This window comes from Mytilus trossulus, chromosome 11, assembly GCF_036588685.1.
Source record: "Mytilus trossulus isolate FHL-02 chromosome 11, PNRI_Mtr1.1.1.hap1, whole genome shotgun sequence".
Lineage (NCBI taxonomy): Eukaryota > Metazoa > Mollusca > Bivalvia > Mytilida > Mytilidae > Mytilus > Mytilus trossulus.
This window is the reverse complement of record NC_086383.1, coordinates 55572871-55598094: the sequence shown is the minus strand read 5'-3', so window position 1 is coordinate 55598094 and position 25224 is coordinate 55572871. Positions and strand designations below refer to the sequence as shown.

At 32.9% G+C, this 25224-nt stretch overlaps 2 protein-coding genes across 4 annotated transcripts in view; one reads left to right on the top strand and one right to left on the bottom strand.

Annotated features, from left to right (window-relative positions):
• Positions 1 to 2334: 2334 nt before the first annotated feature.
• The window catches only part of LOC134691325 (neuropeptide Y receptor type 6-like), a 47990-nt gene continuing 25100 nt past the window's right edge, over positions 2335 to 25224 (bottom strand). For 2 of the 3 annotated variants that reach the window (XM_063551780.1, XM_063551779.1), the window contains exon 2: positions 2335 to 3837. In XM_063551780.1, the coding sequence (XP_063407850.1) occupies positions 2453 to 3820 (1368 nt within the window). In that variant the 5' untranslated portion in view covers positions 3821 to 3837 and the 3' untranslated portion in view covers positions 2335 to 2452. Of the gene's footprint in view, positions 3838 to 6766; positions 7101 to 25224 lie in introns of those variants that run through there. The other variant, XM_063551778.1, reaches the window with a different exon arrangement.
• Positions 10311 to 12943, top strand: LOC134690475 (uncharacterized). The gene is made up of 4 exons (XM_063550446.1): positions 10311 to 10535; positions 11006 to 11184; positions 11776 to 11889; positions 12843 to 12943. Exons 1-4 carry the CDS (start codon positions 10460 to 10462, stop codon positions 12891 to 12893), a joined length of 420 nt encoding a protein of 139 aa, XP_063406516.1. The 5' UTR covers positions 10311 to 10459; the 3' UTR covers positions 12894 to 12943.

Sequence of the window (25224 nt, the reverse complement as noted above, 5' to 3'; positions counted from 1 at the left end):
ACAGAATCAAAATAAAATAAAAACAAGCAATAGTCCAGCAACAAAACCGAGGGCTTCGAATTGACTGATGGGAGTTTATGTGATACTTGTCGACGTCTTCTGCTATATTAATGTATGTACATGTACCAAGTCCCACCATGCGTACAATGTACCAAGACAGTCAAAAAACTTAAGAGAAAATAAGGAATACGACACAAACTGTTGACTTGTATCAAGCTCAGCAAGATGTTAGAAGAGGGGGTGGGGGGAGGGGGGGGGTCATGTAAGAATGAGAACGCATGCCTCTGTAAACTTCGATCTCATAATTTCTTGATTATGTATTTTTATCATGTAATATTTGGCACAATGAGGTAACACATTAATTTGTAATGATTCTTTTATACCTCTTTCCAATAATACTCATAATAATACACAATAGCAATAATATATTATAAATAATTATGTTTCATAATCTTTATAATTAAATCCCCATGAATATAAGTAGATTTCGATTTCTATTTGAAATGACATGTATTTATGCAATGTTTAACATACAGAAACTTGCTTCATTTCGGATATTCGTTCTGCATTTTTTTTCATGAGCAATCATTAAATATATATAATTATCTTAATTAAAAAATAAATTCGATAAACGTTAGCAGTGTGGCTTATCATTGCATCTGAAAAAGAGGGAGTGATTGATAATGCCCCCTTTTTCGTTGGAAAACATTGGTTGATTATATAGGGAATCACTGAAGCATGACTGGAGCCCCTCCCCCCTTAGGTCAGTCAGCGGGCCCCCTAAAGTTAAAGTTCTGGATCTTTGTCAAGAATCAAAATGAAGGTACTCAACCTGTCTAAATTGTACGAATATAAAACTTATAATTGTAAAAAAAGATATTAATCACAAAAAGAGACTGAAGACACCAAAGGGACATTAAAGAAAAATGTCGTGAAAAAATGGCAACGCTTTGAAATAACCCGTAACACTTTATGTGAAAAACAAAATCAAAACGATTTGATTTTAATAACATGACTTAAATAGGAGAAGTATTCACGTGATCAGGAAAAGAAACGAAAAGATGGGAACGACATATTGGTTGTTCGAAACATAGCCAAAAGAAAAAGAATTAAAAAATAAGTTATATTAAAGAAAAATCTATTGTAAAAGCATTTTACATTTAATGAATCAGTAGAAATAATTTCATATGTTTAAAAACTACAAAAATTAGGTTAAAATATATGAGATGATTTTTTTGTAATCAGATTCCGTCCTTATTATAGAGACAGTGGCGGATGCAGGAATTTTCGAAAGGGGGGTGCTAGCCCAGGGCAAAGGGGGGGGGGGTGCAAAACATATGTCCCGATTCAAATGCATTGATCGGCCAAAATAAAGGTGGGATGCGCACCCCCCGGAACCCCCCTCTGGATCCGCCACTGAGAGACGTCTTTTTGTGCAAACCCCTTAAACGCGAAGGTAACGCGATCTACTAGAATCTGACATTTAATTTCATCGAAATCATTGATTCATTTTATCTTTCGCTATCATAACCGTTATTTACAACATCTGCATTTGATAAAACGCACTGACGATCAAACGATCAAACACAATAATATAAGACTTCACCACTTATTACTTTCCAAAACTGACAGATTGTGATGGATTGGGGTGGGGGGGGGGTAAAATCGGCTAGATTGTGAAAACTGACAGATTGTGTGGGATTTTGGGGGTTAAAATCGGCTAGATTCTAAAAACTAACAGATTGGGGGGTAAAATCGGCTAGATTGTAAAAACTGACAGATTGTGTGGTTAAAATCGGCTAGATTGTAAAAACTGACAGATTGTGTGGGATTTGGGGGGTTAAAATCGGCTAGATTGTGAAAACTGACAGATTGGGGGGTTAAAATCGGCTAGATTGTAAACACTGACAGATTGGGGGGTTAAAATCGGCTAGATTGTAAAAACTGACAGATTGGGGGGTTAAAATCGGCTAGATTGTAAAAACTGACAGATTGGGGGGTTAAAATCGGCTAGATTGTAAAAACTGACAGATTGGGGGGTGCTACATTGTAAAAACTGACAGATTGGGGGGTTAAAATCGGCTACATTGTAAAAACTGACAGATTGGGGGGTTAAAATCGGCTACATTGTAAAAACTGACAGATTGGGGGGTTAAAATCGGCTAGATTGTAAAAACTGACAGATTGGGGGGTTAAAATCGGCTACATTGTAAAAACTGACAGATTGGAGGGTTAAAATCGGCTAGATTGTAAAAACTAACAGATTGGGGGTTAAAATCGGCTAGATTGTAAAAACTGACAGATTGGGGGGTTAAAATCGGCTAGATTGGGGGTTAAAATCGGCTAGATTGTAAAAACTGACATATTGGGGGGTTAAAATCGGCTAGATTGTAAAAACTGACATATTGGGGGGTTAAAATCGGCTAGATTGTGAAAACTAGCATCATCCATATTAGATATGAACTGAATTTTTGTTCTCATCTTCTTCCAATATAACGGTACTACTATCAACAGTAAATGCTGCAATGTTTCTCATGATATTTTTGAGCTCAGATTGAGGCTTGATGTCGGCACAAAAATCATCCTCTGTTGACAATTCTGTTAGAATTTGACTTCCGCTTTTACTGAGTTCACGAGATTTGTCAAAGTCCTCATTTCCATTTGAAATATGTCCATTCGAACTTTTTCTGTCATATAGACGCAGCCTTACAGACTTTTTTGAACGTTTGTAAATTGCTAGAACTGACAATCTAAACCCGTCATCTTGGAAACCATAGAATATAGGATTAATCACCGGACTGAAAAAGTACGACCAAATAAATAGATAAAACAATTCAGATTCCGGGAGACTCATATCACAGTCAACAATTACTCCTGCAAAAAATAGAATTGCTAGAATATGATACGGTAATGCACTCACAACGTAACCAATGGTAACGGACGCGTAAATCCAAACACGCTGCTGTTCTTGATTTTCTAGCCTCTGTTTAAAAGCCTTTGGTGTTGTTGTAGAATATCGTCTTGAAGTACGCCTAAACTGTAAAAGCTCTTTGTAATCTCTTCGAACTTTGGTATACAGTATCAACAAAACAAACAAAATAACGAAGAAAAACATAACTAAAATGACTTGATATAGCTGCTGAATCTTGGTGATCGATTCATCTTCAAGATAACATCGGTGTCCAGTCAAACCAGGAATTCCTGTTTCTGTTTCGCCATTTCCGAAAACAATCGGTGCTGGCCATGAAAATACAAGAGAAACAATCATAGTCGCAAGGCACATCAATTTGGAATGCTTTTCTGTCAGTTTATTTTCGAATGTACGACAAATGACTAGGTACCGGTCGATTGCTATTGCAATTAACGTTAGACTTATAGCTTCCGGTACGAAGTATACAATGAATCGGAATATTTTACACAATACGTTTGATGGATAAGTCACGGGGTATACTAGGTATACGATTAGCAATGGCGAAACAACGGCACATTGAATAACACCGAGAACTGAAAGCCATAGAATAAAAATTCTGTAATTGACGTGAATGCTATCCTTGATTGAATTTGATTTGTATGTTCTTTTGCTGAATACATATAACACATGGCCATTACCAATTAGGCCTAACACTATAACGATTCCTAGAAAAGTAATTCCGGCGTAATTTCTTCGCATCACAACACTGTTCACGTCATCCAGCGTATAATTGCGACCAAGGAATTCATCCTCCACCCAAGGATAGCACTTGTTGGCAACGGGAGCTGATATATTTTCACAGTTCGAACAATTGTTGTTTATCATATTGATAACTGTTGCAGTTTCCATTAATCTTTGTATTCAATCTGTAAACAGAAAATAAACAAAAGTTTACAACAAAGCAAAAAACGCAAAAAAATGGCATGATCAGAAGCCGTTCGGTTCTCTCTATTTTTATGTTCGAGTCGCTTTAAAGCTATCGTAAAGTCAGCCAGGTTAAAAACAGTGGATGTAGAAAAGGTTAATGAAAAGGAGTAAGTTCGGTAAGGGCCATATTTGGCCCAAATTATGAGCCAATTATAAAGTTCATAGTTACAAGACAATAAATGTTTTAAGTTGCCTTAAAGACATGTTAGAAAGTTAAACTACACTGTTTTTGTCAAATATTGAATTCTAACACGTTACTTTTTACATCCAAAAAAGATCAAGATAAGGGATTTTGGTGAAACTTGACAAAATCAGCTAGATTTTAACCAAACAAAGGACCAGGAAACATAGAGCGCAGGCGTCGACAAGCTTAAGATTCAAATAAGACATGTGAAACGTCTTCACAAACATTATTTAAAAAAATCTTTGTTGTCGACGTATGCGCTCTATGTTTCCTGTCCAATAATCTATGAAAATATACCCATTTTCATAGATTTTTTCGGGAAAAATCAATATGATTACAACTTGTGACGTCAAAATGAAACGCAGAAACATAAAATTTTCAACAAAATGGTTTATATCGTAGCTAGTCAATGTATTAGCTATACTTTATCGTGATATTGGTCGATAAATCCAAATTTGACATTCACTCTAAAAAAGGGGGCCATTTTAGGACCTTATCGAACATACTCCTTTAATTATGTGATGTATGACAAAAAAACTGGTTTAATCGCATCGTGTAAGTGTACCAAAACATGCAAGCTACGAGAACAATATGTTGTCCATTGCTGTTTGTGTTTGTTTTGAAGTTTGATTTCTATATGATCGCGTGCTGACGATTGACATAATCTGTTGTGTTGTGTTGGTTTGTGTTTTTGCCGTTTTCAATGTATTATTGTAACTTTGCTTGAGGCAACTTCCATATCCATGTACAGATGCAAGATTGAGGTAGGTTATACCGTGTTGTGATGATAAGCGTTGTGTTTAAGTTTCCTAGCATTTGGTTGCGACAAATTATAGCACTTGAAAGTTCGGGTACGAAAACGACAGATTTAGCATTTATTTCTATATAAAAAGGGACATATTTTTTTCGTTCACTTTTTCACATAAATAAGGCCGTTAGTTTTCTCACTTGAATTGTTTTACATTGTCTTATCGGGGCCTTTTAGAGCTGACTATATGCGGTATGGGCTTTGTTTATTGTTGAAGGCCGTACGGTGACCAATAATTGTTAATGTTTGTGTCATTTTGGTCTTTTGTGGACAGTTGTCTCATTGGCAATCATACCACATCTTCTTTTATAACTCAAGAACGGTAAAAGTTACGCTGCACAATTTGATATTTGATCCGTGTTTTGTGGTAATACTCATTGTGTACAAGTTTTATGACCTGTGGTTGAAGCAAACTTAAGGGCATACGATACAGTTTTGATCCTGTATTTACAAGTTGATGAAAATTTGCATATATGCTATGTTTCACCTGATTAAATCAAATATGTAATAAAAAATATACCTTCATGTGCTACTTTGAGTAAATTGAGGTCGAAATTTTGTTTATTTGCTTAAAATTCAGATTTCTGGACGAATTTCCGTTTTCGAAAGAAAGACATAACTTTTTTATTTCAAAGATAAACACTAATTGTTTTTTGTTAAATAATCGATAATTTCTGTATTTTATAAGTATCATAAAAAAAGTATGCAATTCCTATACAGACATAACTCATATTTATCAAATGTTCATGAATTGAGGAAAAAACGTAATTTTTTGCTGCATGTTTATCAAAATTAAAAAAATTCCACTATTTACAGTTTTAAAAATTTTGGGTCACATAATCTCCGTGCAAAATGAAACAAATTGTCGTTTTAAAAGAGGGGTCCATGAACTCGTTTTCAAGATAAATCAGTTTGAATGATACAAATCAGTCGAAAACTGCATCTTTTCCCGAAGAGTCATAGTTTGACGTCGCGAAAATAACAATTAACGTTAACAACGACACATTACCTCCACTGTAACTGTATCGTATGCAATTTTAATATTTAGTACATTTGTATGGTGAACATAGAAATTCAAGTCCAAACAACTGAAAATTCGCACATATACATATAAGGCTAACATTTTCGGATACTTATGCTACTTTAATTCACAGACGAACTTAGATTTAATACTCCTCAAGCCCTTTTCAATTCTCTACAATTAATTTGTATGCTAGATTATATTCTTTTACGAAATACTCCTCCCGAAGTCCCTACGTTACAAACTCAGCAATGGCGACGCTACCGTTATTGATTGCTTGTGGTTTGCATATCATTCAGTTTTGCATATATTTCCTAAAGTATAGTGGCACATATTTCATAATGTACAAGGCCAAATATGTCCTTACATCCAATAGGAAATATGTTCTAAATACAGTGGCAACTATTTCATAATGCACAGTGGTAAATATTTGTATGTCCCAGTCCACCCTATTTTACCGCAATAGTTCTTGCCCAATATGTAATCGATTTTCGCGTTTGTCTTTAATACCAAAGAATAACTACTCCTTTGAAACAGCAACATTTATGTAAAAACAAGGCACATGAAATAGGATACTCTGCATAATAATGGCCAATAAAACTCTAACATGAAAAAATATTAATGCCTGTATCAAATAGTTCCTTAATGATTATTTTACCATAATTGTCAATATTTTAAAAGTTTCATGATTTGATTAAGTTAAACTTATAATTCATGTGTTTATGTATGTTTTGAGAAATGTCATCTAAAAATAAATTAACAAACAAAAATAAATAAATAAAAAAATTAATAGATAAATAAACCAAAAAAAAAATAATATTATAAATAAAATTCGGTAACAAAAATAATGCTTACGTTTGTAGTCTATTGTGTCAGATCGCCTTTTAATTATTGAAGTCAACATACATGTACCCAACAATCAAATAAAGTCATACATGTATCAGAAGCACGAACATTTAGGATTGAGGTTACATCATAATTATATAACCTATTGATTTTCAGTTTTCTTTGAAAAAGAATAATGCGTACGAAAATCTCAGTCAGTAAATTGTATCAAAAATTGTATCAAAACATTATATAAGTATACTTATATAAGTGTATTTGTATCCAATACGTGTATAAAAATTATGTACGGTTACATTGTAATCCTATTAATTTGTATTTCTGTTTTCTTTGAAGAGGTTTAACGAACTTATAGACGCAGCGAGACAGTACATCCGGGTTACAAACTATTACATAATTCAAATAAGATAACCAATAAGCCAATAGACTGTCAAGGTCTTTAATATTAAAAAAATCCTTTAGATAAAATGGTGATAAATGACCCGTATGTGATTGTGTAAGTACATTGTATGCATTTATCATGTTTATTAAAGATTGATTTAAATTCATCTTCCTTAAAAAACATTATTAAACTTTCCCTTCGTGTGTTTACATAAGTTAAGATTTACTTCTGTTGTATCTTGAAATAATATTTTGGATTATAATGATACCTCTAGCTGTTTGTATTTTCGTTATATAATTATTGACGAATAAATTGATCACTTTAACGACTTTTCCCGTACTTTCTTGCGTAATAAGAAACTTAATGAACTTGACTGATAAAGATGGATGGATTTTTTTTTGTTTAACGCCACCCACTAAGCTTTCTGCACTTTCGGCTATTTCGCTTTTATTGGCGGAGGAAACCGGCGCCCTAATTAAAACACCGAAATTCGGCAGGACAACTGACTATCCCTTTGTAAATTAAGATTGAAGTTTAATGCACCTTCCTCCTAAAGGTCAGGATTAGTCAGAACTCAAAACCTCAGTGTAGACTGCAGGTCAGTGATACTGTAGATTAGTTGCTTAGGCCACCCAGCTACCGCGACACCAAAATGACCGAAAGAAGGAATTGTATTTTTTTTAAATTATAAGCAACTTACGTATAAAAAATGGTAAAAAACGTTGTAAACGTTTTAATAATGGTAGCTTTCTCTAAACACAGGTTACCGTGCTACTTACTATTATATATTGTATTGCCAATCAAAAATTATAGTTAAGCTAACAAATTGAATGAGACAACTTGTATGTATGCAATATGAAGGTAATTAAAAGAACAATCCAACATGTTGGAACTAATAAGCCAAAATCAATAAACAAATTTAAATATTCCTTTCAAAAATATGCTGTTCATTCAAATAATACGTATTAAAACACATACCATACATGCAAAAATAAATAATTCCAAAGTTTAGCTGCTTTCAAGTGAGTTGTTTAATGTGAAATTATTACTTCGTGCTCTTTATTACCGGAAAACGTTCCTAACGATATAAAAATAGTCTTGTAGCTGAATAAAATGTATGTAAAGTTCGGTAACGAGGTACCGTGGTTTTGTACTTTTCTGAAAGTTTACGCTTTTGCTCCGACGTATGATAACAAGGTTAAAAAGTGTGTTTAAAAAGACATCAAAAGATATATATTACTATGAAGAATATTGAGGTTGGTTTCTTCGAACTTGTAACTTATCAATGCTAGATTAACCAGGAGGGCTAGTCATGATCAATAATATTTTGACATATTATATAGTAAATTTGGCACACGTGGGAATTAAATTATTTAGAGAATAGAAACTAGATAACCCCTCATTTGTACTCTCAAAGTTAACTTATTTCACATATAACACGATATAATTTTAACTGTGAATTGTCTTAATGATTTATTTATTATTTTCAACAATTATCAAAAAAAGTTCACTTCGTCAAATCGTCAATCGCGCTGTCGAGGTAGTAACTCGAATAATTACAGCGCCCCTTTACGGTCATTGTCCTCCAGACGTAAATGGAGTGATCGAAGTGATCGTCATATAACGACTGGAACATTCCTGTTATCGAGGTATTTTAATATTTTAATTACGCCTCGTGAGATACCAGAGGGACATTCAAATTCATAAGTTCAAACTAAACTGACAACACCGAAGCTAAACAAGAACTATCTTTAAAAAAGATATCCGACGTATTCAAATTTGAGTATTTTCACCAAAACCTCGCGGAAATCTCACATGAGTAGGTGCGTTCTAAATGTCATGTACGTTCGTACAACAAAGTTTACATTAAAAATTATACAATTGTCCAGAATAAAAAGCTGTCATGAATGAAAAGAGCTATCGGAGAAACAATTATCTTAATAAAAATATAAATCTTTGTAAGATCTAGTTCAAATATTTATAGTTTTTCACTTGCTTTCCATCACGATATAATTTACGAGACGTTTTTTCAAACACAACCAAATCACCTACCATGACAGCAGTTTGTCCAATCACAGAAAGGATTTTCGAGCATGCGTATTCTGTTGCCATAGTTAAGCGTCCTTAAGTTCAAAGGGCACAAACCGAAACTATATCGACTACGTCGGAAAAATAGAAAGAAATTAAAGACGAAGACGAACAACAGAACATAAAAAAACTAAATATAAAACTAAAGAATAGTAAGCAACAAGTTGCATGTGTTACGGAAGGATAAACTGATCCAGTTCTATTTATACACCCTTCGTGTTGCTCATGTTAGAACAAACCTGGTAATAATTCTCACATTCGGGAGAAGGGGCGGGATTGTAGTTGCGACATCAGTAAACGTAAACGTATCTGCTATCATTTTTATGGAAACGGATATTCCATAATGGTCAAACAACCCGTGATGGTGTCCGTAAAATTCACGTAGATGAATTAACCTTAGAGTGATTTATTATTAACGTATTCATTGCAAGTTGACGCGGAAAGAATTTGAATAATAATAAAGAGTTTCAATACCCCTTCTTGTTGCACATACATTTGTGCATGTTTGTTTCTCTCCCTTTCCAGGAGAGCTCGTCACAGATTGGACATGGCAGGGATGTTTTTTTTATGTTACGTAACTTATTAAGATGAAATATATGACATGATGATTGAATCAGAATTATCTTAATCTAATCAGAAGACGATATATAATATATCGATTTACAAGAAATATCTCCGTGAAATAAAGTTATCATTATACAATGTACATGATGTACAATGTAGCGATTTATACATTTTCTTGTCATATAAATATATGAGGGGTATGTATTTTGACATTTAAAATGTATGGAAATGATATGGTTTACATGTTTCAGCTGCTAATAATGTCGGAGTCACCACCTCCCTCTCCCCAAAAAATCCTATCTTGATATTTTCTTAACTATAAACGTCATAACTGTATGTTGAATTTATGCTTATGAATGTAAATTTTAATTTTGTGTATTTATTGCATATAATATGTATATAGCATTGCATATACATGTATTGATATAATTGGCATTTAATCGATTTGAGTAGACTTCTTATAAATATGACATGTTCAAGTATAGTAGTAAGTATATAAAAGACAATAAGATTATTGAAATTAAGACTGAAGCTTAGTATTATTTATTGTGCAAGACCGTGAACTATTATCGGTTTAATAGGGTTTAATTTAGCGTTAAAGATTTGTCCAAATCGTAGACTTGTTATTTAATGGTATAAGCATAATAGACGCAGCGACAAAGAAAATAATCATGGCACAATTCGTTGGAAATTGGAAAGCTAATAATTCAACAAGGACAAATTATGACGAGTTCTGTTCAAAATCAGGTAATATTTCATTGGCCAGACAAAAAAAAAAGAAGAGGTTGAAAAAAGAAGTACGGTGGAATAGAAGGCGATTTACTGCATAGAAATAGTTAATCACTTGTGTTTACGATATAGTTACATATGCACTTTTACATTGTAGTTCAACTTCGTAACAGTTTTGTCTTTTTTTTGTATATATACAGAATAAGCACGTCAACACATGCACCTTTTGTCACTTTTCTGAGTCAATTTCCATTCTGAAATTTTGTGCTTTGTAATTACTTGAAATATTTAAAAACTTATTTGTTATACGTTATCACCCCAACATTCTCTTTTTTTGTTTGCTTTGGTCCTTTTTTTCTATTTCTACGTATATACCCATTGCATCTACCTTAGGGCAGGGTTTGGGAAAACCAAAATAAATTTAAGTGTGGCCTTATGCATTTAGATTAATTAAAAAAAAATGAAAATTGACATTTTATTTCTTCAAGGTCTTACACAAGATCTAATAGACAAGTACAGAGATGCCGTCACAGTTATAGGTCTGGAAAACAAAGGAGGAGACGAATGGATAATCACGTATGATACTGGTCTAGGTCCACCAATGTCTTACGAATTTACACTGGGAAAAGAACTAGTTACAACAGATACCGAAGGCAAAGGTGTAAAGGTATGTATATATATATAGCATGTGACTCTTCATAATAGGCACAGGACGAATGGATAATTACTTATGACACAGGTCTAGGGCCACCCATGGCTAAGGAATTGAAACTGGGACAAGAACTAGTTACAACAGATCCCAAAAGCAAAGGTGAAAAGGTACGTATAAAAAAGAGAATGGAAGAGGGATGAAAGATACCAGACGGACAGTCAAACTCATAAATCGAAAATAAACTGACAACGCCATGGAAATGCATTATATATATATATTTGTCCTGTTATGAAGCCGTAGTTTTTTCACCTTATAGTAAACAATGAATAAAGAAGCATGGATATTGAGCACGTGTATAACATGTACAATCAGATAAAAGTTTATTTTAGTGACAAATCCATGCGTTTTGCCAGGAGGGTCACGCTCACTTAGAATACGGAAAATATGTCGGCGAATTGCTTCCTTGAAGCAAGCAATTAAAAATGAGTAAACTTCTTCTAAATATGGACAAATTAAAGAATTTTCTTCAGAAAAAAGTATATGTACATGTACATAAGATTAATAAGATTTTTTGTAATATGACTTTAACAACTTTTAATATTGCAGTTTACAGCTACTATAGGTGCAGACGGCGTATGGACTGACAAATCTAGTCACGAGTTGACAGGATGGAAAGAAACAATCACCACAAAAAGAATTGAAGGAAATAAAATGATTGCTGTACGTTATTTTTAATATATTTAACATTATTTGGAAGAACGAAATTTAATGACCAGTAGTCGTTTCAGAATCTAAAGGACTATGGACATTTCTTATGTTTTTACATCAAAATTGAATTTTCATTTATTATGACGTTTTAACCAATCAAAAATTGGTGCACACTTTTTACAACATTCCGCAGAATGTGTAAGATTCTGAAACAGCGAATTGCTAAGTATTCATTTTTTATTTGTTTTTATATAAATGCTTCCGAAAATAAAAGCGTTTAGGGAGTGAAACTTACCCTTTTCAATGTTCAGTGGTTACGTGTGTATTCAAATCAGCACACTGTTATATATAAATGGAAAGCGGAGTGAAAATTGATTATAAATAAAATATTATATTGACCTTTTTTGTAATAATGTACGCAAGCATGATCAAACGTATTACTGTTATACAATATATGACGAAACAGAAACGGTGGGCTCTTATTTGTTAATATCATTCGTCATTCTCTCTTTTTACAAAAACAAATCATACAGCAACTAGAACAGCAGTGCACAAAATCGCGATCTTATTCAATGACAAATGAATTTCGTGATCTTTAAACACATTTGAACATCCTTGATGGTATTGTATTTTAGGTATTATACAAAAGACAGTATTGGTACATTATGTATTCTTAAAGTTCTGAAATAAAAATTCCACATATAGATTCAAGTTGAGGCGTGATTTGTTTTTTTTTATTTCGAATAATACAGTGAAACCATGGTAAACCGAACCCTGATAAACCCGATTTCAGTTTACACCGAACAATTTTCAAAGTCCCACAAATTCTATCAATTAACGTTAATCTAACCTGAAAAAACCGAACCCTGTCAACACCGAATTCCGAACGCTTTTTGAAGGCTCGTTAGTAAATGTGTACATGTATATCTTTGATGACATTAACAAATATCGTATTCCTGTTTCAGGCAACAATTCTAAACGGTGTGACGATGACCACTGAACTTGAGAAACAGTAACCATGCCAACTGTAATAAAACAATACAGTATCAAAACTGTTCGAAAAATATTTTTTTGTTTTATCTACTTTCTACTGTTTGCCAATGATTGAGAAAAATCTTCACACGATACCAACTGTTGCAAAAGTTAACAAGTTGAACTTATTTTGAAAGAATGGCATTCATCAATGAGCAACACTAATACCCCACATAGTAAAATTGAGAATGGAAATGGGAATGTGTCAAAGAGACAACAATTCGACCAAAAAGCTGAAAACAGCCGAAAACCAGCTATGAGTCTTCAACACAGCTGGAAAATACCGCGCATATTAACAAAAATGTGTTAAGTGAAAATGAACGTCATACTAAAAAACTCCACATTATATATTAGAGAACTAAAATCAAAAATCATACACGACCTACAAAGAACAGGCTTCTTACTTGAAACAGGCGCTACAATGAGGTGGGGTTAAACGTGTTTTCTAATGTCTCAAACATGAGATCTCAATCTTCCTTTCATACCTCTAGCATATGTGTAGAAAATACAAACGCATTACAATACACACAATAAGGTATTACAATAAAAGGTCCACTGAGTTACATCTTACTTGACAAACGCAAATACAGAACTATAGAACACTGTACTTGAACCAGCAATTTATCCAGCTGAAAATCCTAAATCAAACTGGAATATTAGTACACTATAAGTGTATTTTTTTGTTAGTTAGTTTCACAATAAGATGTAATAAAAAAACATTGCTATATTCTAAAAAAAATAACACAATGCCATACCAAATGTCGTGCCTGTTGTGCACATAGTGAATATACACAATTAGATTCCTAAATAGTAGAAGTTTATGATTTAGACTATTTAGACAACAATTCGACCAAAAAGCTGAAAACAGCCGAAAACTAGCTATGAGTCTTCAACACAGCCGGAAAATCCCGCACATATAAACAAAATTGTGTTCAGTGAAAATGGACGTCATACTAATAAACTCCAAATTATATATAAGAGAGCTAAAATAAAAAATCATACACTACCTACAAAGAACAGGCTCCTAACTTGGGACAGGCGCTAAAATGCGGCGGGTTAAACGTGTCTACTAATGTCTAAAACATGAGATCTCAATCTTCCTTTCATACCTCTAACAAATGTGTAGAAAATACAAACGCATAGCAATACACACAGTAAGCTATTTCTATAAAAGGTCCACTGAGTAACATACATCTTACTTGACAAACGCAAATACAGAACTATAGAACACTGTACTTGTGTGGCAAGGAAAAAAATAAATATTGAACCAGCAATTTATCCAGCTGAAAATCCTAAATCAAACTGGAATATTAGTACACTATAAGTGTATTTTTTGTTAGTTAGTTTAACAATAAGATGTAATAAAAAAAACATTGCTATATTCTAAAAAAAATAACACAATGCAATACCGAATGTCGTGCCTGTTATGCACATAGTGAATATACACAATGAGTTTCCTAAGTACAAGAGGCTAACCATTCTCTAAATAGATATAGGAAGATGAGGTGTGAGTGCCAATTAGACAACTCTCCATCCAAATAACAATTTAAAAAGTTAACCATTATAGGTTAAAGTACGGCCTTCAACACGGAGCCTTGGCTCACACCGAACAACAAGCTATAAAGGACCCCAAAATTACTAGTGTAAAACCATTCAAACGGGAAAACCAACGGTCTAATCTATATAAACAAAAACGAGAAACGAGAAACACGTATATATTACATAAACAAAAAGCATATATTGAGGAACACGGCCAATCCCCACTCTACATGTAAAGAAAACATAGGCAATGATCGACACATGCATTGTTCGAATAAAGAATAAACAACTAACAGGTATTGAATTTAATACATGTTTTATCTACGTATATATTTAATACCTTGCTCGATTGGCGAACAACACGGAAGTCTTCTGTTCAAGGTATCATTCAGTCGATTAATTAATTAATTATGAATTGAAAGACGATATGAATCTTGTTTGTCCAATTTCATAAACATATTTCATAACGTATATTACAATTACAACTTGAATTAATAATCAATTATGATATAAATAAAAACAGTCGTACTTCAAGCAGAAATTCTCTTGAAATTGCGTTTAAAAATAACAAACATAATATTATAATTAAAAACCAATTCTTCAGAGAACAATTGAAGGTCTTTCCACCTCGATAATTAGAATGAAATTCAAAAAAAGATGTTAGAAAGGGTCACTCCTTGTTGATGTTATTTGGTACCTCAACTGATATAGAAAAATAAGATTAATAGGTATATGCAGAAGACTTAATTGTTTTATAATGAACAAAAACAAATTTAAAGCAAAGGTTAAAATCTAGAACGTCAAGTTGACCTTTGACCTTGACCTCAATTTCAAGGTCATAGGTCAGTGATCTCAAATCAAAAGACCCCAGGTCAATCACTTGTATGATTGTAGAGAAATGTCGATTTCAAATACAAAAGGGGAGAAAACTCCTAAAAGGGTTGACCAAAACACTTCGACTTAAATGGGTTTAAGTTGCCCCTTGTTGTAAACAGTAATTTGGCAAACACATCGTATCATTAACTGTTACAGTTTCTTTTGAATATAGATTACAAGCAAATTCCAAAATTTAGAATATGACCTTGACCTTCAACCTTGACCTCAAATTCAAGGTCATAGGTCAGTGAACTCAAATAAGAAGGCCCCAGGTAAATCACTAAGTCTTGTATGGTTGTGGAGAAATAATGATTTCAAATACAAAAGGGGAGAAAACTCCGAAAAGGGTTAACCAAAACACTTCGACTTAAATAGGTTGAAGTTGCGCCTTATTGTAAACAGTAATTTGGCAAACACATCATATCATTAACTGTTACAGTTTCTTTTGAATAAAGATAACAAGCAAAATTCAAAATTTATGACATGACCTTGACCTTTGACCTTGACCTCAATTTCAAGGTCATGGGTCAGTAAACTCAAATTAGAAGGTCCGATGTCAATCACTTGTATGGTTGTGGAGAATTAATGATTTCAAATACATAAGGGGAGAAAACTCCTATAAGGGTTAACCAAAACACTTCGACTGAATAAGTTGAAGTTGCGCCTTGTTGTAAACAGTGATTTTGCAAACATATCATATCATTAACTGTTACAGTTTCTTTTGAATAACGATAACAAGCAAAATTCAAAATTTATAACATGACCTTGACCTTTGACCTTGACCTCAATTTACTTTCTATGGACCAAGGACTTCATATCAAAAGCATGTAGGCCTCTACAACTTATACCGTATGAATAAACCCAACATATCGTTTATTTTAAATTTTCAAAGGGAAATAACTCCCATAAAATGTCTTCTGATCACCTCAGTCAAAATAAAACAAATCATTCTTAAGAAGAGACGAACAATTTGGTGAAAACAGTTTGTAAAAATCTTTTACGGTTTTAGAGATATAGCGATAACAAGAAAAAGGGGACGCGGGGAGATAACTCCTATAAGAATAAGTGTTCGTTCACACAGGGTGAGTTTTGAAACCTCCATTACTGAACAACATCATTGGCAAAACATCCATTCGATATGTTGTAAAACAAAAAAGCATCTCAGACGGCAGAAGAAAAAAAAAAAAAAAAAATCAGAAGAAAAACAAAAGGTCTTTCCACGAAAAGTGGAAAGACCTAATAATAATAAACAGAAGAAATACAGTAAGGTCTTTCCCTTTAGTAAAAGGAAAGACCTTAATAATAAACAGAAGAAATACAGTAAGGTCTTTCCCTTTTGTAAAAGGAAAGACCTTAATAAACTGTCAATTGTTCTTGAACAATTGAGAGGTCTTTCCTTTTGTAATGTAAAATACACGTTCCAACAGACGTAGAATGTATTGAAAAGGTCAAGGTCAACCTTAAAAAGCTCAAAAACACACTAAAAATGCTTTATATAAGGTTAAAAACACTAAATTCGCTATCTGGGACATGACCTTGACCTTTGACCTTTTGACCTTTGTCAAGGTCATCAGTCCCCAATGCCATTACTGAAGACCCCAAGGGTCTAGGACCTTTGGTTATATAGTAAAAGCTGATTTTGTCTTTCCAGAAACCTAAAACAGGGGTTATGCCCCTTATATAAAAGGTCAAATCTCTTTGGTCAAAATGTAACAAAGTTGCGCCATAATGACTCAAACATTTTCCACTATTTAAAACTTCTGTAAGTATAATGGTTTCTGAGATTATCCCATAACAAGGTGTAAGGTCAAAGGTCAAGGTCAACATACAAATTTGACCTTGAGGTTTTTTTCAAAGATACATGAATTGATGATGATTGGTGAAGATCCTAGGTCTCAACGACTTACGGTTTCTGAGTTTTGGTGGTCCACCGACACCGGTTAATTTTCATAGGGGCATAACCCTACCAATGAGTCGTTGAATCTTTTCGATCCAAATGTAACGAAGAACCGGGATCTGGTCCTGAACAAATTTCACCCTTTGTTTTTTTTCTACCTATTACGGTTACGGTGTTGGAACGATAACAAGGTTTTTTGGTTTCGGAGGGATAACTCCGAACCGACAAAATATTTCGACTAATAGGGTGAGTTCTTCATAGATATTCATGACACCGATACAAAGTGTGAACAAGAAAGCGACACGTCTTACGGTTACGGAGGCTAACTGCGTCAAAGTTTGGCGGAAGAATAATAATAATAAATATAAATCAATTGCTTTCAAAAAGCAATTGTAAACGGTCTTTCCCCCTTTGAAACATAGATTGATTTGGGGGGGGGGGGTTTGTTTGTTTTGTTTGTTTGTTTGTTTGTTTCTGTAAGGGGTCTAGTATTGTGTTACCGGAGAAGTTTCATGTTTAGTTTGGAAAGTTTTTATTTCATTTTAGGTCCAGCGCGCGCGCCAGATTGAGGAGACACCACGTGACGCGTGTTTATATTAAGAAAAACTTAGTCTTTTTATTTCTCTTTAGGTCGGGACGTTGGACAGACAACATCTATAGAGATGGAATGTACACAATGTAATTTCTTTGGTCATTATAGGAAATTGACATTTTGATCACAGTTCACCAGCAGTGCATGATTTGGATTTAATTGATCCGGTGCAACTTTAAAACACGTTTAAGGATTATTTTCTTAAAATGTATATTTTTCAGCACCAGTTTGTAACAGATAAGTTTTTCAATCCAGGAGCGGACATTTTTATTGTAGGATTTCATTGAGAATTACGGACCTAGCAAGCGATTTTTACGGCATTGCCATTCTTTTTCTCTAGGAAAAGTCTTGAGAGATATCGGCACCACGTTTTATGAACCTTTAGTACATGTATGCCCTGCTGACTGTAAATTTTGGGATCGATTGGACTTGTAGTTTCAGAGTTTAAGTGATAACAAGGAGGTGGATTTTTTTTTCAGAAGAGATGTAAGAACAATATTAAAAACCAATTGTTCAGAGAACCATTGATGGTCTTTCCACCAGTAATGATTTTTTTTATATGAAAATATTAAAATTTGATTTTAAACGTCAATTCAGCGTCAAATGACAACTTATTGTACGCTGATTCCAAAATTATAAGGTTTCTATACAATAAGATATAAACAAGGGAGATAATTTTTTTACTTCCGGTTCAAAATATGTTACTTCCGGTACTGTCTTAGAGTTTATTTGACGCTGATTCCAAAAATATATGGATTTACATACTTGTACAATAATTTATTACAAAAAATAGCTACTTCCGGTTTACAAAGGTCACTTCCGGTTAGCTTTTTCAACGTCATACTGCTTGCAACCTAATGCAAAAAGTCTAATAGCTTTAACATGAATACATATAAGGTAAAAGCAAAGGTCAAAATCTAGAACGTTAAATTAACATATGACCTTGAGCTCAATTTCAAGGTCATGAACCAAGGACCTCAAATCAAAAGACTCTAGGTCTTTATTTTATATTGTTAATAAGTTATATTACCATACGACTGATATTAGATATAGTAGGGGGGAAAACTCGCAGCAAATGTTTACGTACCCTTTCGACTAAAATTTATGTGTAACTACATGTCGCGACTAACAATTATGTGAAAATATTTTGTCGATATCTTATAAGATTTCTGAAAATAAGAGATAACAAGCCAAAATCAAAAATTTCATCATGACCTTGACCTTTGACCTTGACTTCATTTTCATTTTTTTGGACCAAGGACCTCAAATCAAATGACCCTAGGCCTCTAACACTTTTGGTTTTCCAGTTAAAAATGCATATCACTTATATCAAATATAAAAGGGGAAATAACTCTCATATGGAGTCTCCGGACAGCTTCGGTCAAAATGAATCAAATCACCCTGAGTATTTAACGAGCAATTTGGTAAAATAAATTTGTCGGTTTCTTATACGGTTGCGAATATTAAGCGATCACAAGAAAAACAGTGTTCGGGGAGATAACTCTTACATTGAAAAGATTTTGGTTACGCGGTGTCAGTTACAAAAGCATAATAACTGTTCGATATCATATACCATATGTCTTAGCGACATCTTGCGAAACAAAAAAATTACGAAGAAACAAAAAGTTGGCGGAAGAAAAAAAATAATAATAATAATCAGAAGAAAACCAATAGGTCTTTCCACGGAAAAGTGGAAAGACCTAATTATGCGTAAAAGAATGTTCCCAAGGTGTATTTTTTTAAATGATAAGAGTTTCATTCTAAAAAATAAGTATGACAACAATTTACAAAATTGCGAAAAACGACAGGTTTATTATTTTGAACCTATTCCTGGCTCTCGGTATAAATATGTGTATCATGATTTTTGAACGTCTTTAAAAGCTTCGAAACTGGTCATGCTATCCACCTTGCAAACAATTGTAGCAGAAAGATTTATTTATTTTTTTAGAATTTGATATGCTTTAGTCTATATCTATAGTTCCTTGTAATTAAGGGTGACACCTGTGGAGCAGGACCTGCTTACCATTCCAGAGCATCTGAGATTACCCCAAGTTTTAGGTTCGGTTCGTGTTGCTCAGTCTTTAGTTTTCTGTTGTTTCTTGTTTTGTGTAATAGTTATTGTTTGTCTGCTTTTCTGTTTGTTTGTCTTATTCTTTTGTAGCCATCACGTGGTCTGTTATATTTGACGTAACGTAGCTGCTATTCGAGTTTGAATGTCCCTTTGTATCTGTCACACCTTTTTAGGACTTATTGAACAATAAAAAGTTCGATTCCCGTTTGGGATGAAAATTTCAGGAACTCAATTTTCGGCTCTCCCTTGACACCATTTGCGAGTATGGTCTTGAGGAAACGATGATAGTCCGTCGGAAGGGGACGATAAATGGCTGACCCGTGTTAAGAGAGAGCCATATCTCTTGCACGTTAAAGACACCCTTGTATATTTCGAAAAAGAGCAGGCTAATGCCGCTACAAGGCAGCACTCGCACCCGCAAAGTGGAAAGGGATTAATATAAGTTGCAAAACTTGTTTCCCAATCCACTATAATAAATAAATATGTTTAAACTAAACTAACAATAAAAATAACGAAATAGCGAAACGAAGAACACAAAAAAGAAAGAAGAAAAACACACTAAGAGAACTATTTGTAACATTACTCTGTTTTCAGTTGAAAATAACAATTTATAAGAAAGTAAGAACGTAACGTAAATAAGTGCACGAGGAGTGGCATTTCAAACTCTTTCAGAAGTGCGAATTGAAACTATTCTGTCTTAATAAATCAAGACATCACTTTAATACTGGTTAAACTCTTAAATTACATATGCATACCACATTTCTAAATTGAAATATCTATATTCTCATTTTATATCTTAAACTTCGTAATTCCGTAAAAAAAACCTGTTAAAGTACAATTTGATTCTGACTAAAGGATATGGTTTCCAGATGTTCGGCATTATTTAATACACGATTGATTTTTTCAATCGGCACCTTTGCTTTGTTTATAATTCAACAACGTGATTTCAAAACAGCCTTACAGGTTTTACGAAAAAAGAGGGAAGAATATAAAAATCGGCAAAAAACACCCACAACACAGTCACAAGAACACTTTCGAAGTCTTGAAAAAACTGATGCACAATCGAGTCAGATACTACCCCCCCCCCCCTAATTGCGGAAACATTTTGAAATAAAAAAGCAAAAGCTTGTAAAATTGAAAAAAAACTTTAATTTCTGAACGGTATTGGTTGCCGCATTGCATTATAGTGTGACAGTAACCCACAAGGGAAAAAATCAACGTATGATTGCAGTTTACACTTAAATGTTATTATACTCGAACTTTGCTGAATGTCGTATTTTTTAAAGAATCAAATGTGATGTTCTTTGTAGTACATGCATTCAGAAACAGTCTATGGCTTTGGTATCAGTCAATTATTTGTCGTTGTACTCTTTTGTGATGTTTTTATTTTGGGTCCTCAATGCTCTTCAACTTTGTACTTGTTTGGCTTTATAAATATTTTGATATGAGCGTCACTGATGAGTCTTATGTAGACGAAACGCGCGTTTGGCGTACTAAATTATAATCCTGGTACATTTCATATAATAAAATAATTTTGTGATGTTTTTACATATAATAAAAATATCCTTAAGCTTTCATTGTATGTGTAAAATACATATTCTAGTAACACAGTGAATGTGGATTCACACATTTTCAAACAATGCAGTTCGAAAACTTTTCTGATAATCGTTTATCTTAAACAAAATTGCCAGATTTCTTTCTAAACTTAAATATCGTTAAAATGAATCAAAAATTGTCAATTAATGATTTCGAATAGATTTTTAAAAATTAACTTAATTATACTTACAGAAATAGAATACAACATGTAAAACACACCCAATTAAAATGATATTTAGAAATAACAAATCGTTCGATTCATTCAATAAATCCATACAGTAATCTTTATATCTTTTGTCACCTAAATATTTTCTTAAGTTCAGGACTTCCAAATGTATATATATAGTTTTGAACATTCATAGAAGTGATTCCATCTAAACATTGTTAAATACCATTGTATCGATAATTTAGTCACTGTACAAAATAGGATCCACGTCATTTTGTATACAAAATAGATAAACTTTATAATTACTATGGACTTAATCACGGTGGGTATGGTTGTCCTGCGAGAGAACGTACTGTGCTGGTGATTTGGTCCTGACGGGTGCTGGTGATCAATGAAAAAATGTAAACAAAGACGAAAATGATGATTTTTGACGTTTTCACTCATAATAAATGGAAGAAAACAGTTGAGATTTTTCCATTTCGTTTCTTAGGGGTTCATATATGAACCATTAAACAATTGACCCTCTAAACTGTTTCAGTAAGCGTAACACAAAAATGCTTATTTTCAGAAAATCTCGAACTGAAAAAATAAAACAAAAATGCTCACAGAGTCCGCTTTCTGTACCGCAATCCACACGATAAAACAATTTTGTGAAAAAACATTGCAATTTATTAAAATTTAGCATTTTCTCAATTTATTCATGTCCTGATACTGTGCTGGTGGGTCCTGTCATTGTGCTGGTGGGTCCTGATACGGTGCTGGTGATTTTGGATAAGAAGTTGGTCATATTTGAAACAAATGTTACAAAATCAATAAAATTAGCCAGATAATTGTTGCCAACAGGATCTATGACTCATATTTTAGCTCTTGTGCATCCATTTGGCTGTTTAATATGTGTTTTCAAATGATCTGAACTTGTATTACATAATAACATAAAAGGGCAACATGTTTCGTCCAATATCAGATAACAATTAATATATGGTTTCTAAAATAAGTTAAAAATTCCACAAGGACAGAAAATTCCTGGTTCTGTGTCTTTATATTCTAGTTAAAAGTGGCATATATTCAAGATCATTGATGCTGTACTGTTATTGACTTTGAAATTACCATTGTTATGAATCTGTTTACTGTTATTATGAGAGAAAAAATACCCCTATTTTTTATTCTTTTAAAAATTAACTGTAATTTTATTTATTGGCTGTTAATGGAACCCTTCTTGCCCCTTTTTAAGATAAGAAAATATGTTTACGATTTTCGGGATTACGATCATTTTGCAAGATCACCAAAATACGTTGTAATTTATACAATACTTATATAAATTAGATGATGTGGTATGTTTGTTGTCAATGGACAAATTTCCATAAGAAACCAAAGGAAGTATGTGTTAAGAACCATACGTCATTGTACGAACTTCAACAATAACCCATAAAATAAAAATGTAAAAGGTTTTGCATAAAAATGGAGAGCAAAAATATAGAACCGAGGACTTTCTGAGCGTTTGAATCATATGTCTTAGAACACATTTGTTTGTGAACAATTGAGTGCTGACTATAAGAATGACAATAGTATTGCGGGTTTGTTTGTTGTTTTTTTGTGGGGGATGGAGGATAAGTTAGAGCGAGGTTACAGTGAAAGTTTTAAGCTTGGAATAGTTTCCCGTAAGATTTAAAAGTTGTATTTTTATAATAGAAAAATGTATCTTACAGCTATTAAGAAGCACTTGCTGTATCTGTAAGATTTTTTCAACATATCTTTTTTGTCTGAACGGTTATCAGTTTTTTTTTCTTCGAAAGAACACTAAAAAAAATCACTATTTTATGAAAGGGCAGACTAGAATATAGAATGAAGACGAGATAACATAGAGAACACTAACAAAACTAAGATTTTATTAGTTTTTTCATTTCAAAATTCCAAAATAAATAAATATTTTTGATAAAGAATTACAGGGGAGGAAGTGAACAATGTGTCCTACTTCTATATTTAAATATTTTTATGAATAAAAATCAAATGTGCCTTAATTATAATTGAAAATTAGTAAATGGAAAAAATACCCAACAACAATACACTTTTATTTTAATATTGGTAATATCACTAAGCTTTTAAGTTTTGTGTGTCAAACACACCATCTCTGTAGTAATGACTCCTTACTAAGATATTTCACTTCTCCATTTTTGTTTCAGCATTTTTTTATATTGTGAATTATTAGTATTATTATATTAAAATGTAGCCTTAATTTATATTTAAAAAAACTGAATCTAAAGCCAGTTAAATCAAACATTTTTGTTTCCATCTATCCGTTTTCAGGACTTTAACAATCAACGTAAACACGCCTGGAAAGTAAAATGCGTACTCGGCTGTCTGTAATCGACCATTTTTAGACACCCCCCCCCCCCTAAAAAACAAGCCGGGGATGGGGTTCAGAGATGCAAATTAAGTACTTAGATCAATATTTTATCTTTTCGTGTATGGTTTATGACCCCTTCCTGTGTCCTGTCAGTAACGAAAATGTGCAAACTGCAATAGTATCAAAACAGCACAGACAATGAATAATAGAGATATAATTTTGTACATATACATGTATCAAGGAGAAACTTCTTGCAAAGCATTATTATTTATAGTTCATTATTGTATTTAGTAGAAAAAGAGAATTTGGTGAAAATAAAATCACTATTTTTGTAGAAAATTCACAGACCTTTGTACAGAGATTTTTGTTATGTTTAGCACTGGATCAACACAAGGGTACATTATCCTTAAAAATCTTTTTAAAAGTATTTGAAACTAAGGTTTGCTTTGTTAATTGTGCCTTCAATTTCAAAAATTAAAATATCTCGTAACTTCATACTTCCAAATGAGTAAAAAACAAGTATATAAGTTTAAAAAAGAAATTCTTAGATTAAACACCTAGATTTAACTTTAAAAAGTCATAACAGTTTAAAACAATATACAAATCTACACACAAAAACAACTGGCTTAATTTCAACTGATTATCAACCCGAATCGCTATAAGATCATATAATTTATAAGCTCATCTGTGTCGAGGGGTCGTGTGAGGTTCAGTTATTGTCCTGGTGTCCATATTACAATTTACAAGACCAAATGTTACCAAATGATTTTTCAAGAGTGAATCTAGGAAAAACAATATTCATCAACATTTGTTTTTCAATAATGTGTGTCTTTGTGTTATTATTTTATGTAATAAATTGTTGTGTTGGTACACCACTGTAGCAATGAAGGGGGAAATGATGAGGGTTGGTTGGGTGGTAGTGGGGAGGGGTATGTGGAACGCTAACATACATGTCTATGCGGCATGGGCTTTGATCATTGTTGAAGCATCAATGTAAGGGGCATTTAATATCTTAATAAAACTATTCTTATTTTAGATACTATATATTGTTATCTGATATTGGACGAAAGATGTTGCCCTTTTATGTAATTATTTAATACAAGTTACGATCATTTGAAAACACATATTAAACAGTCATATGGATGCACAAAAGCTAAAATAGGAGTCATAGATCCTATTGACAACAATTATCTGTCCAATTTGATTGATTTTGTAACATTTGTTTCAAATATGA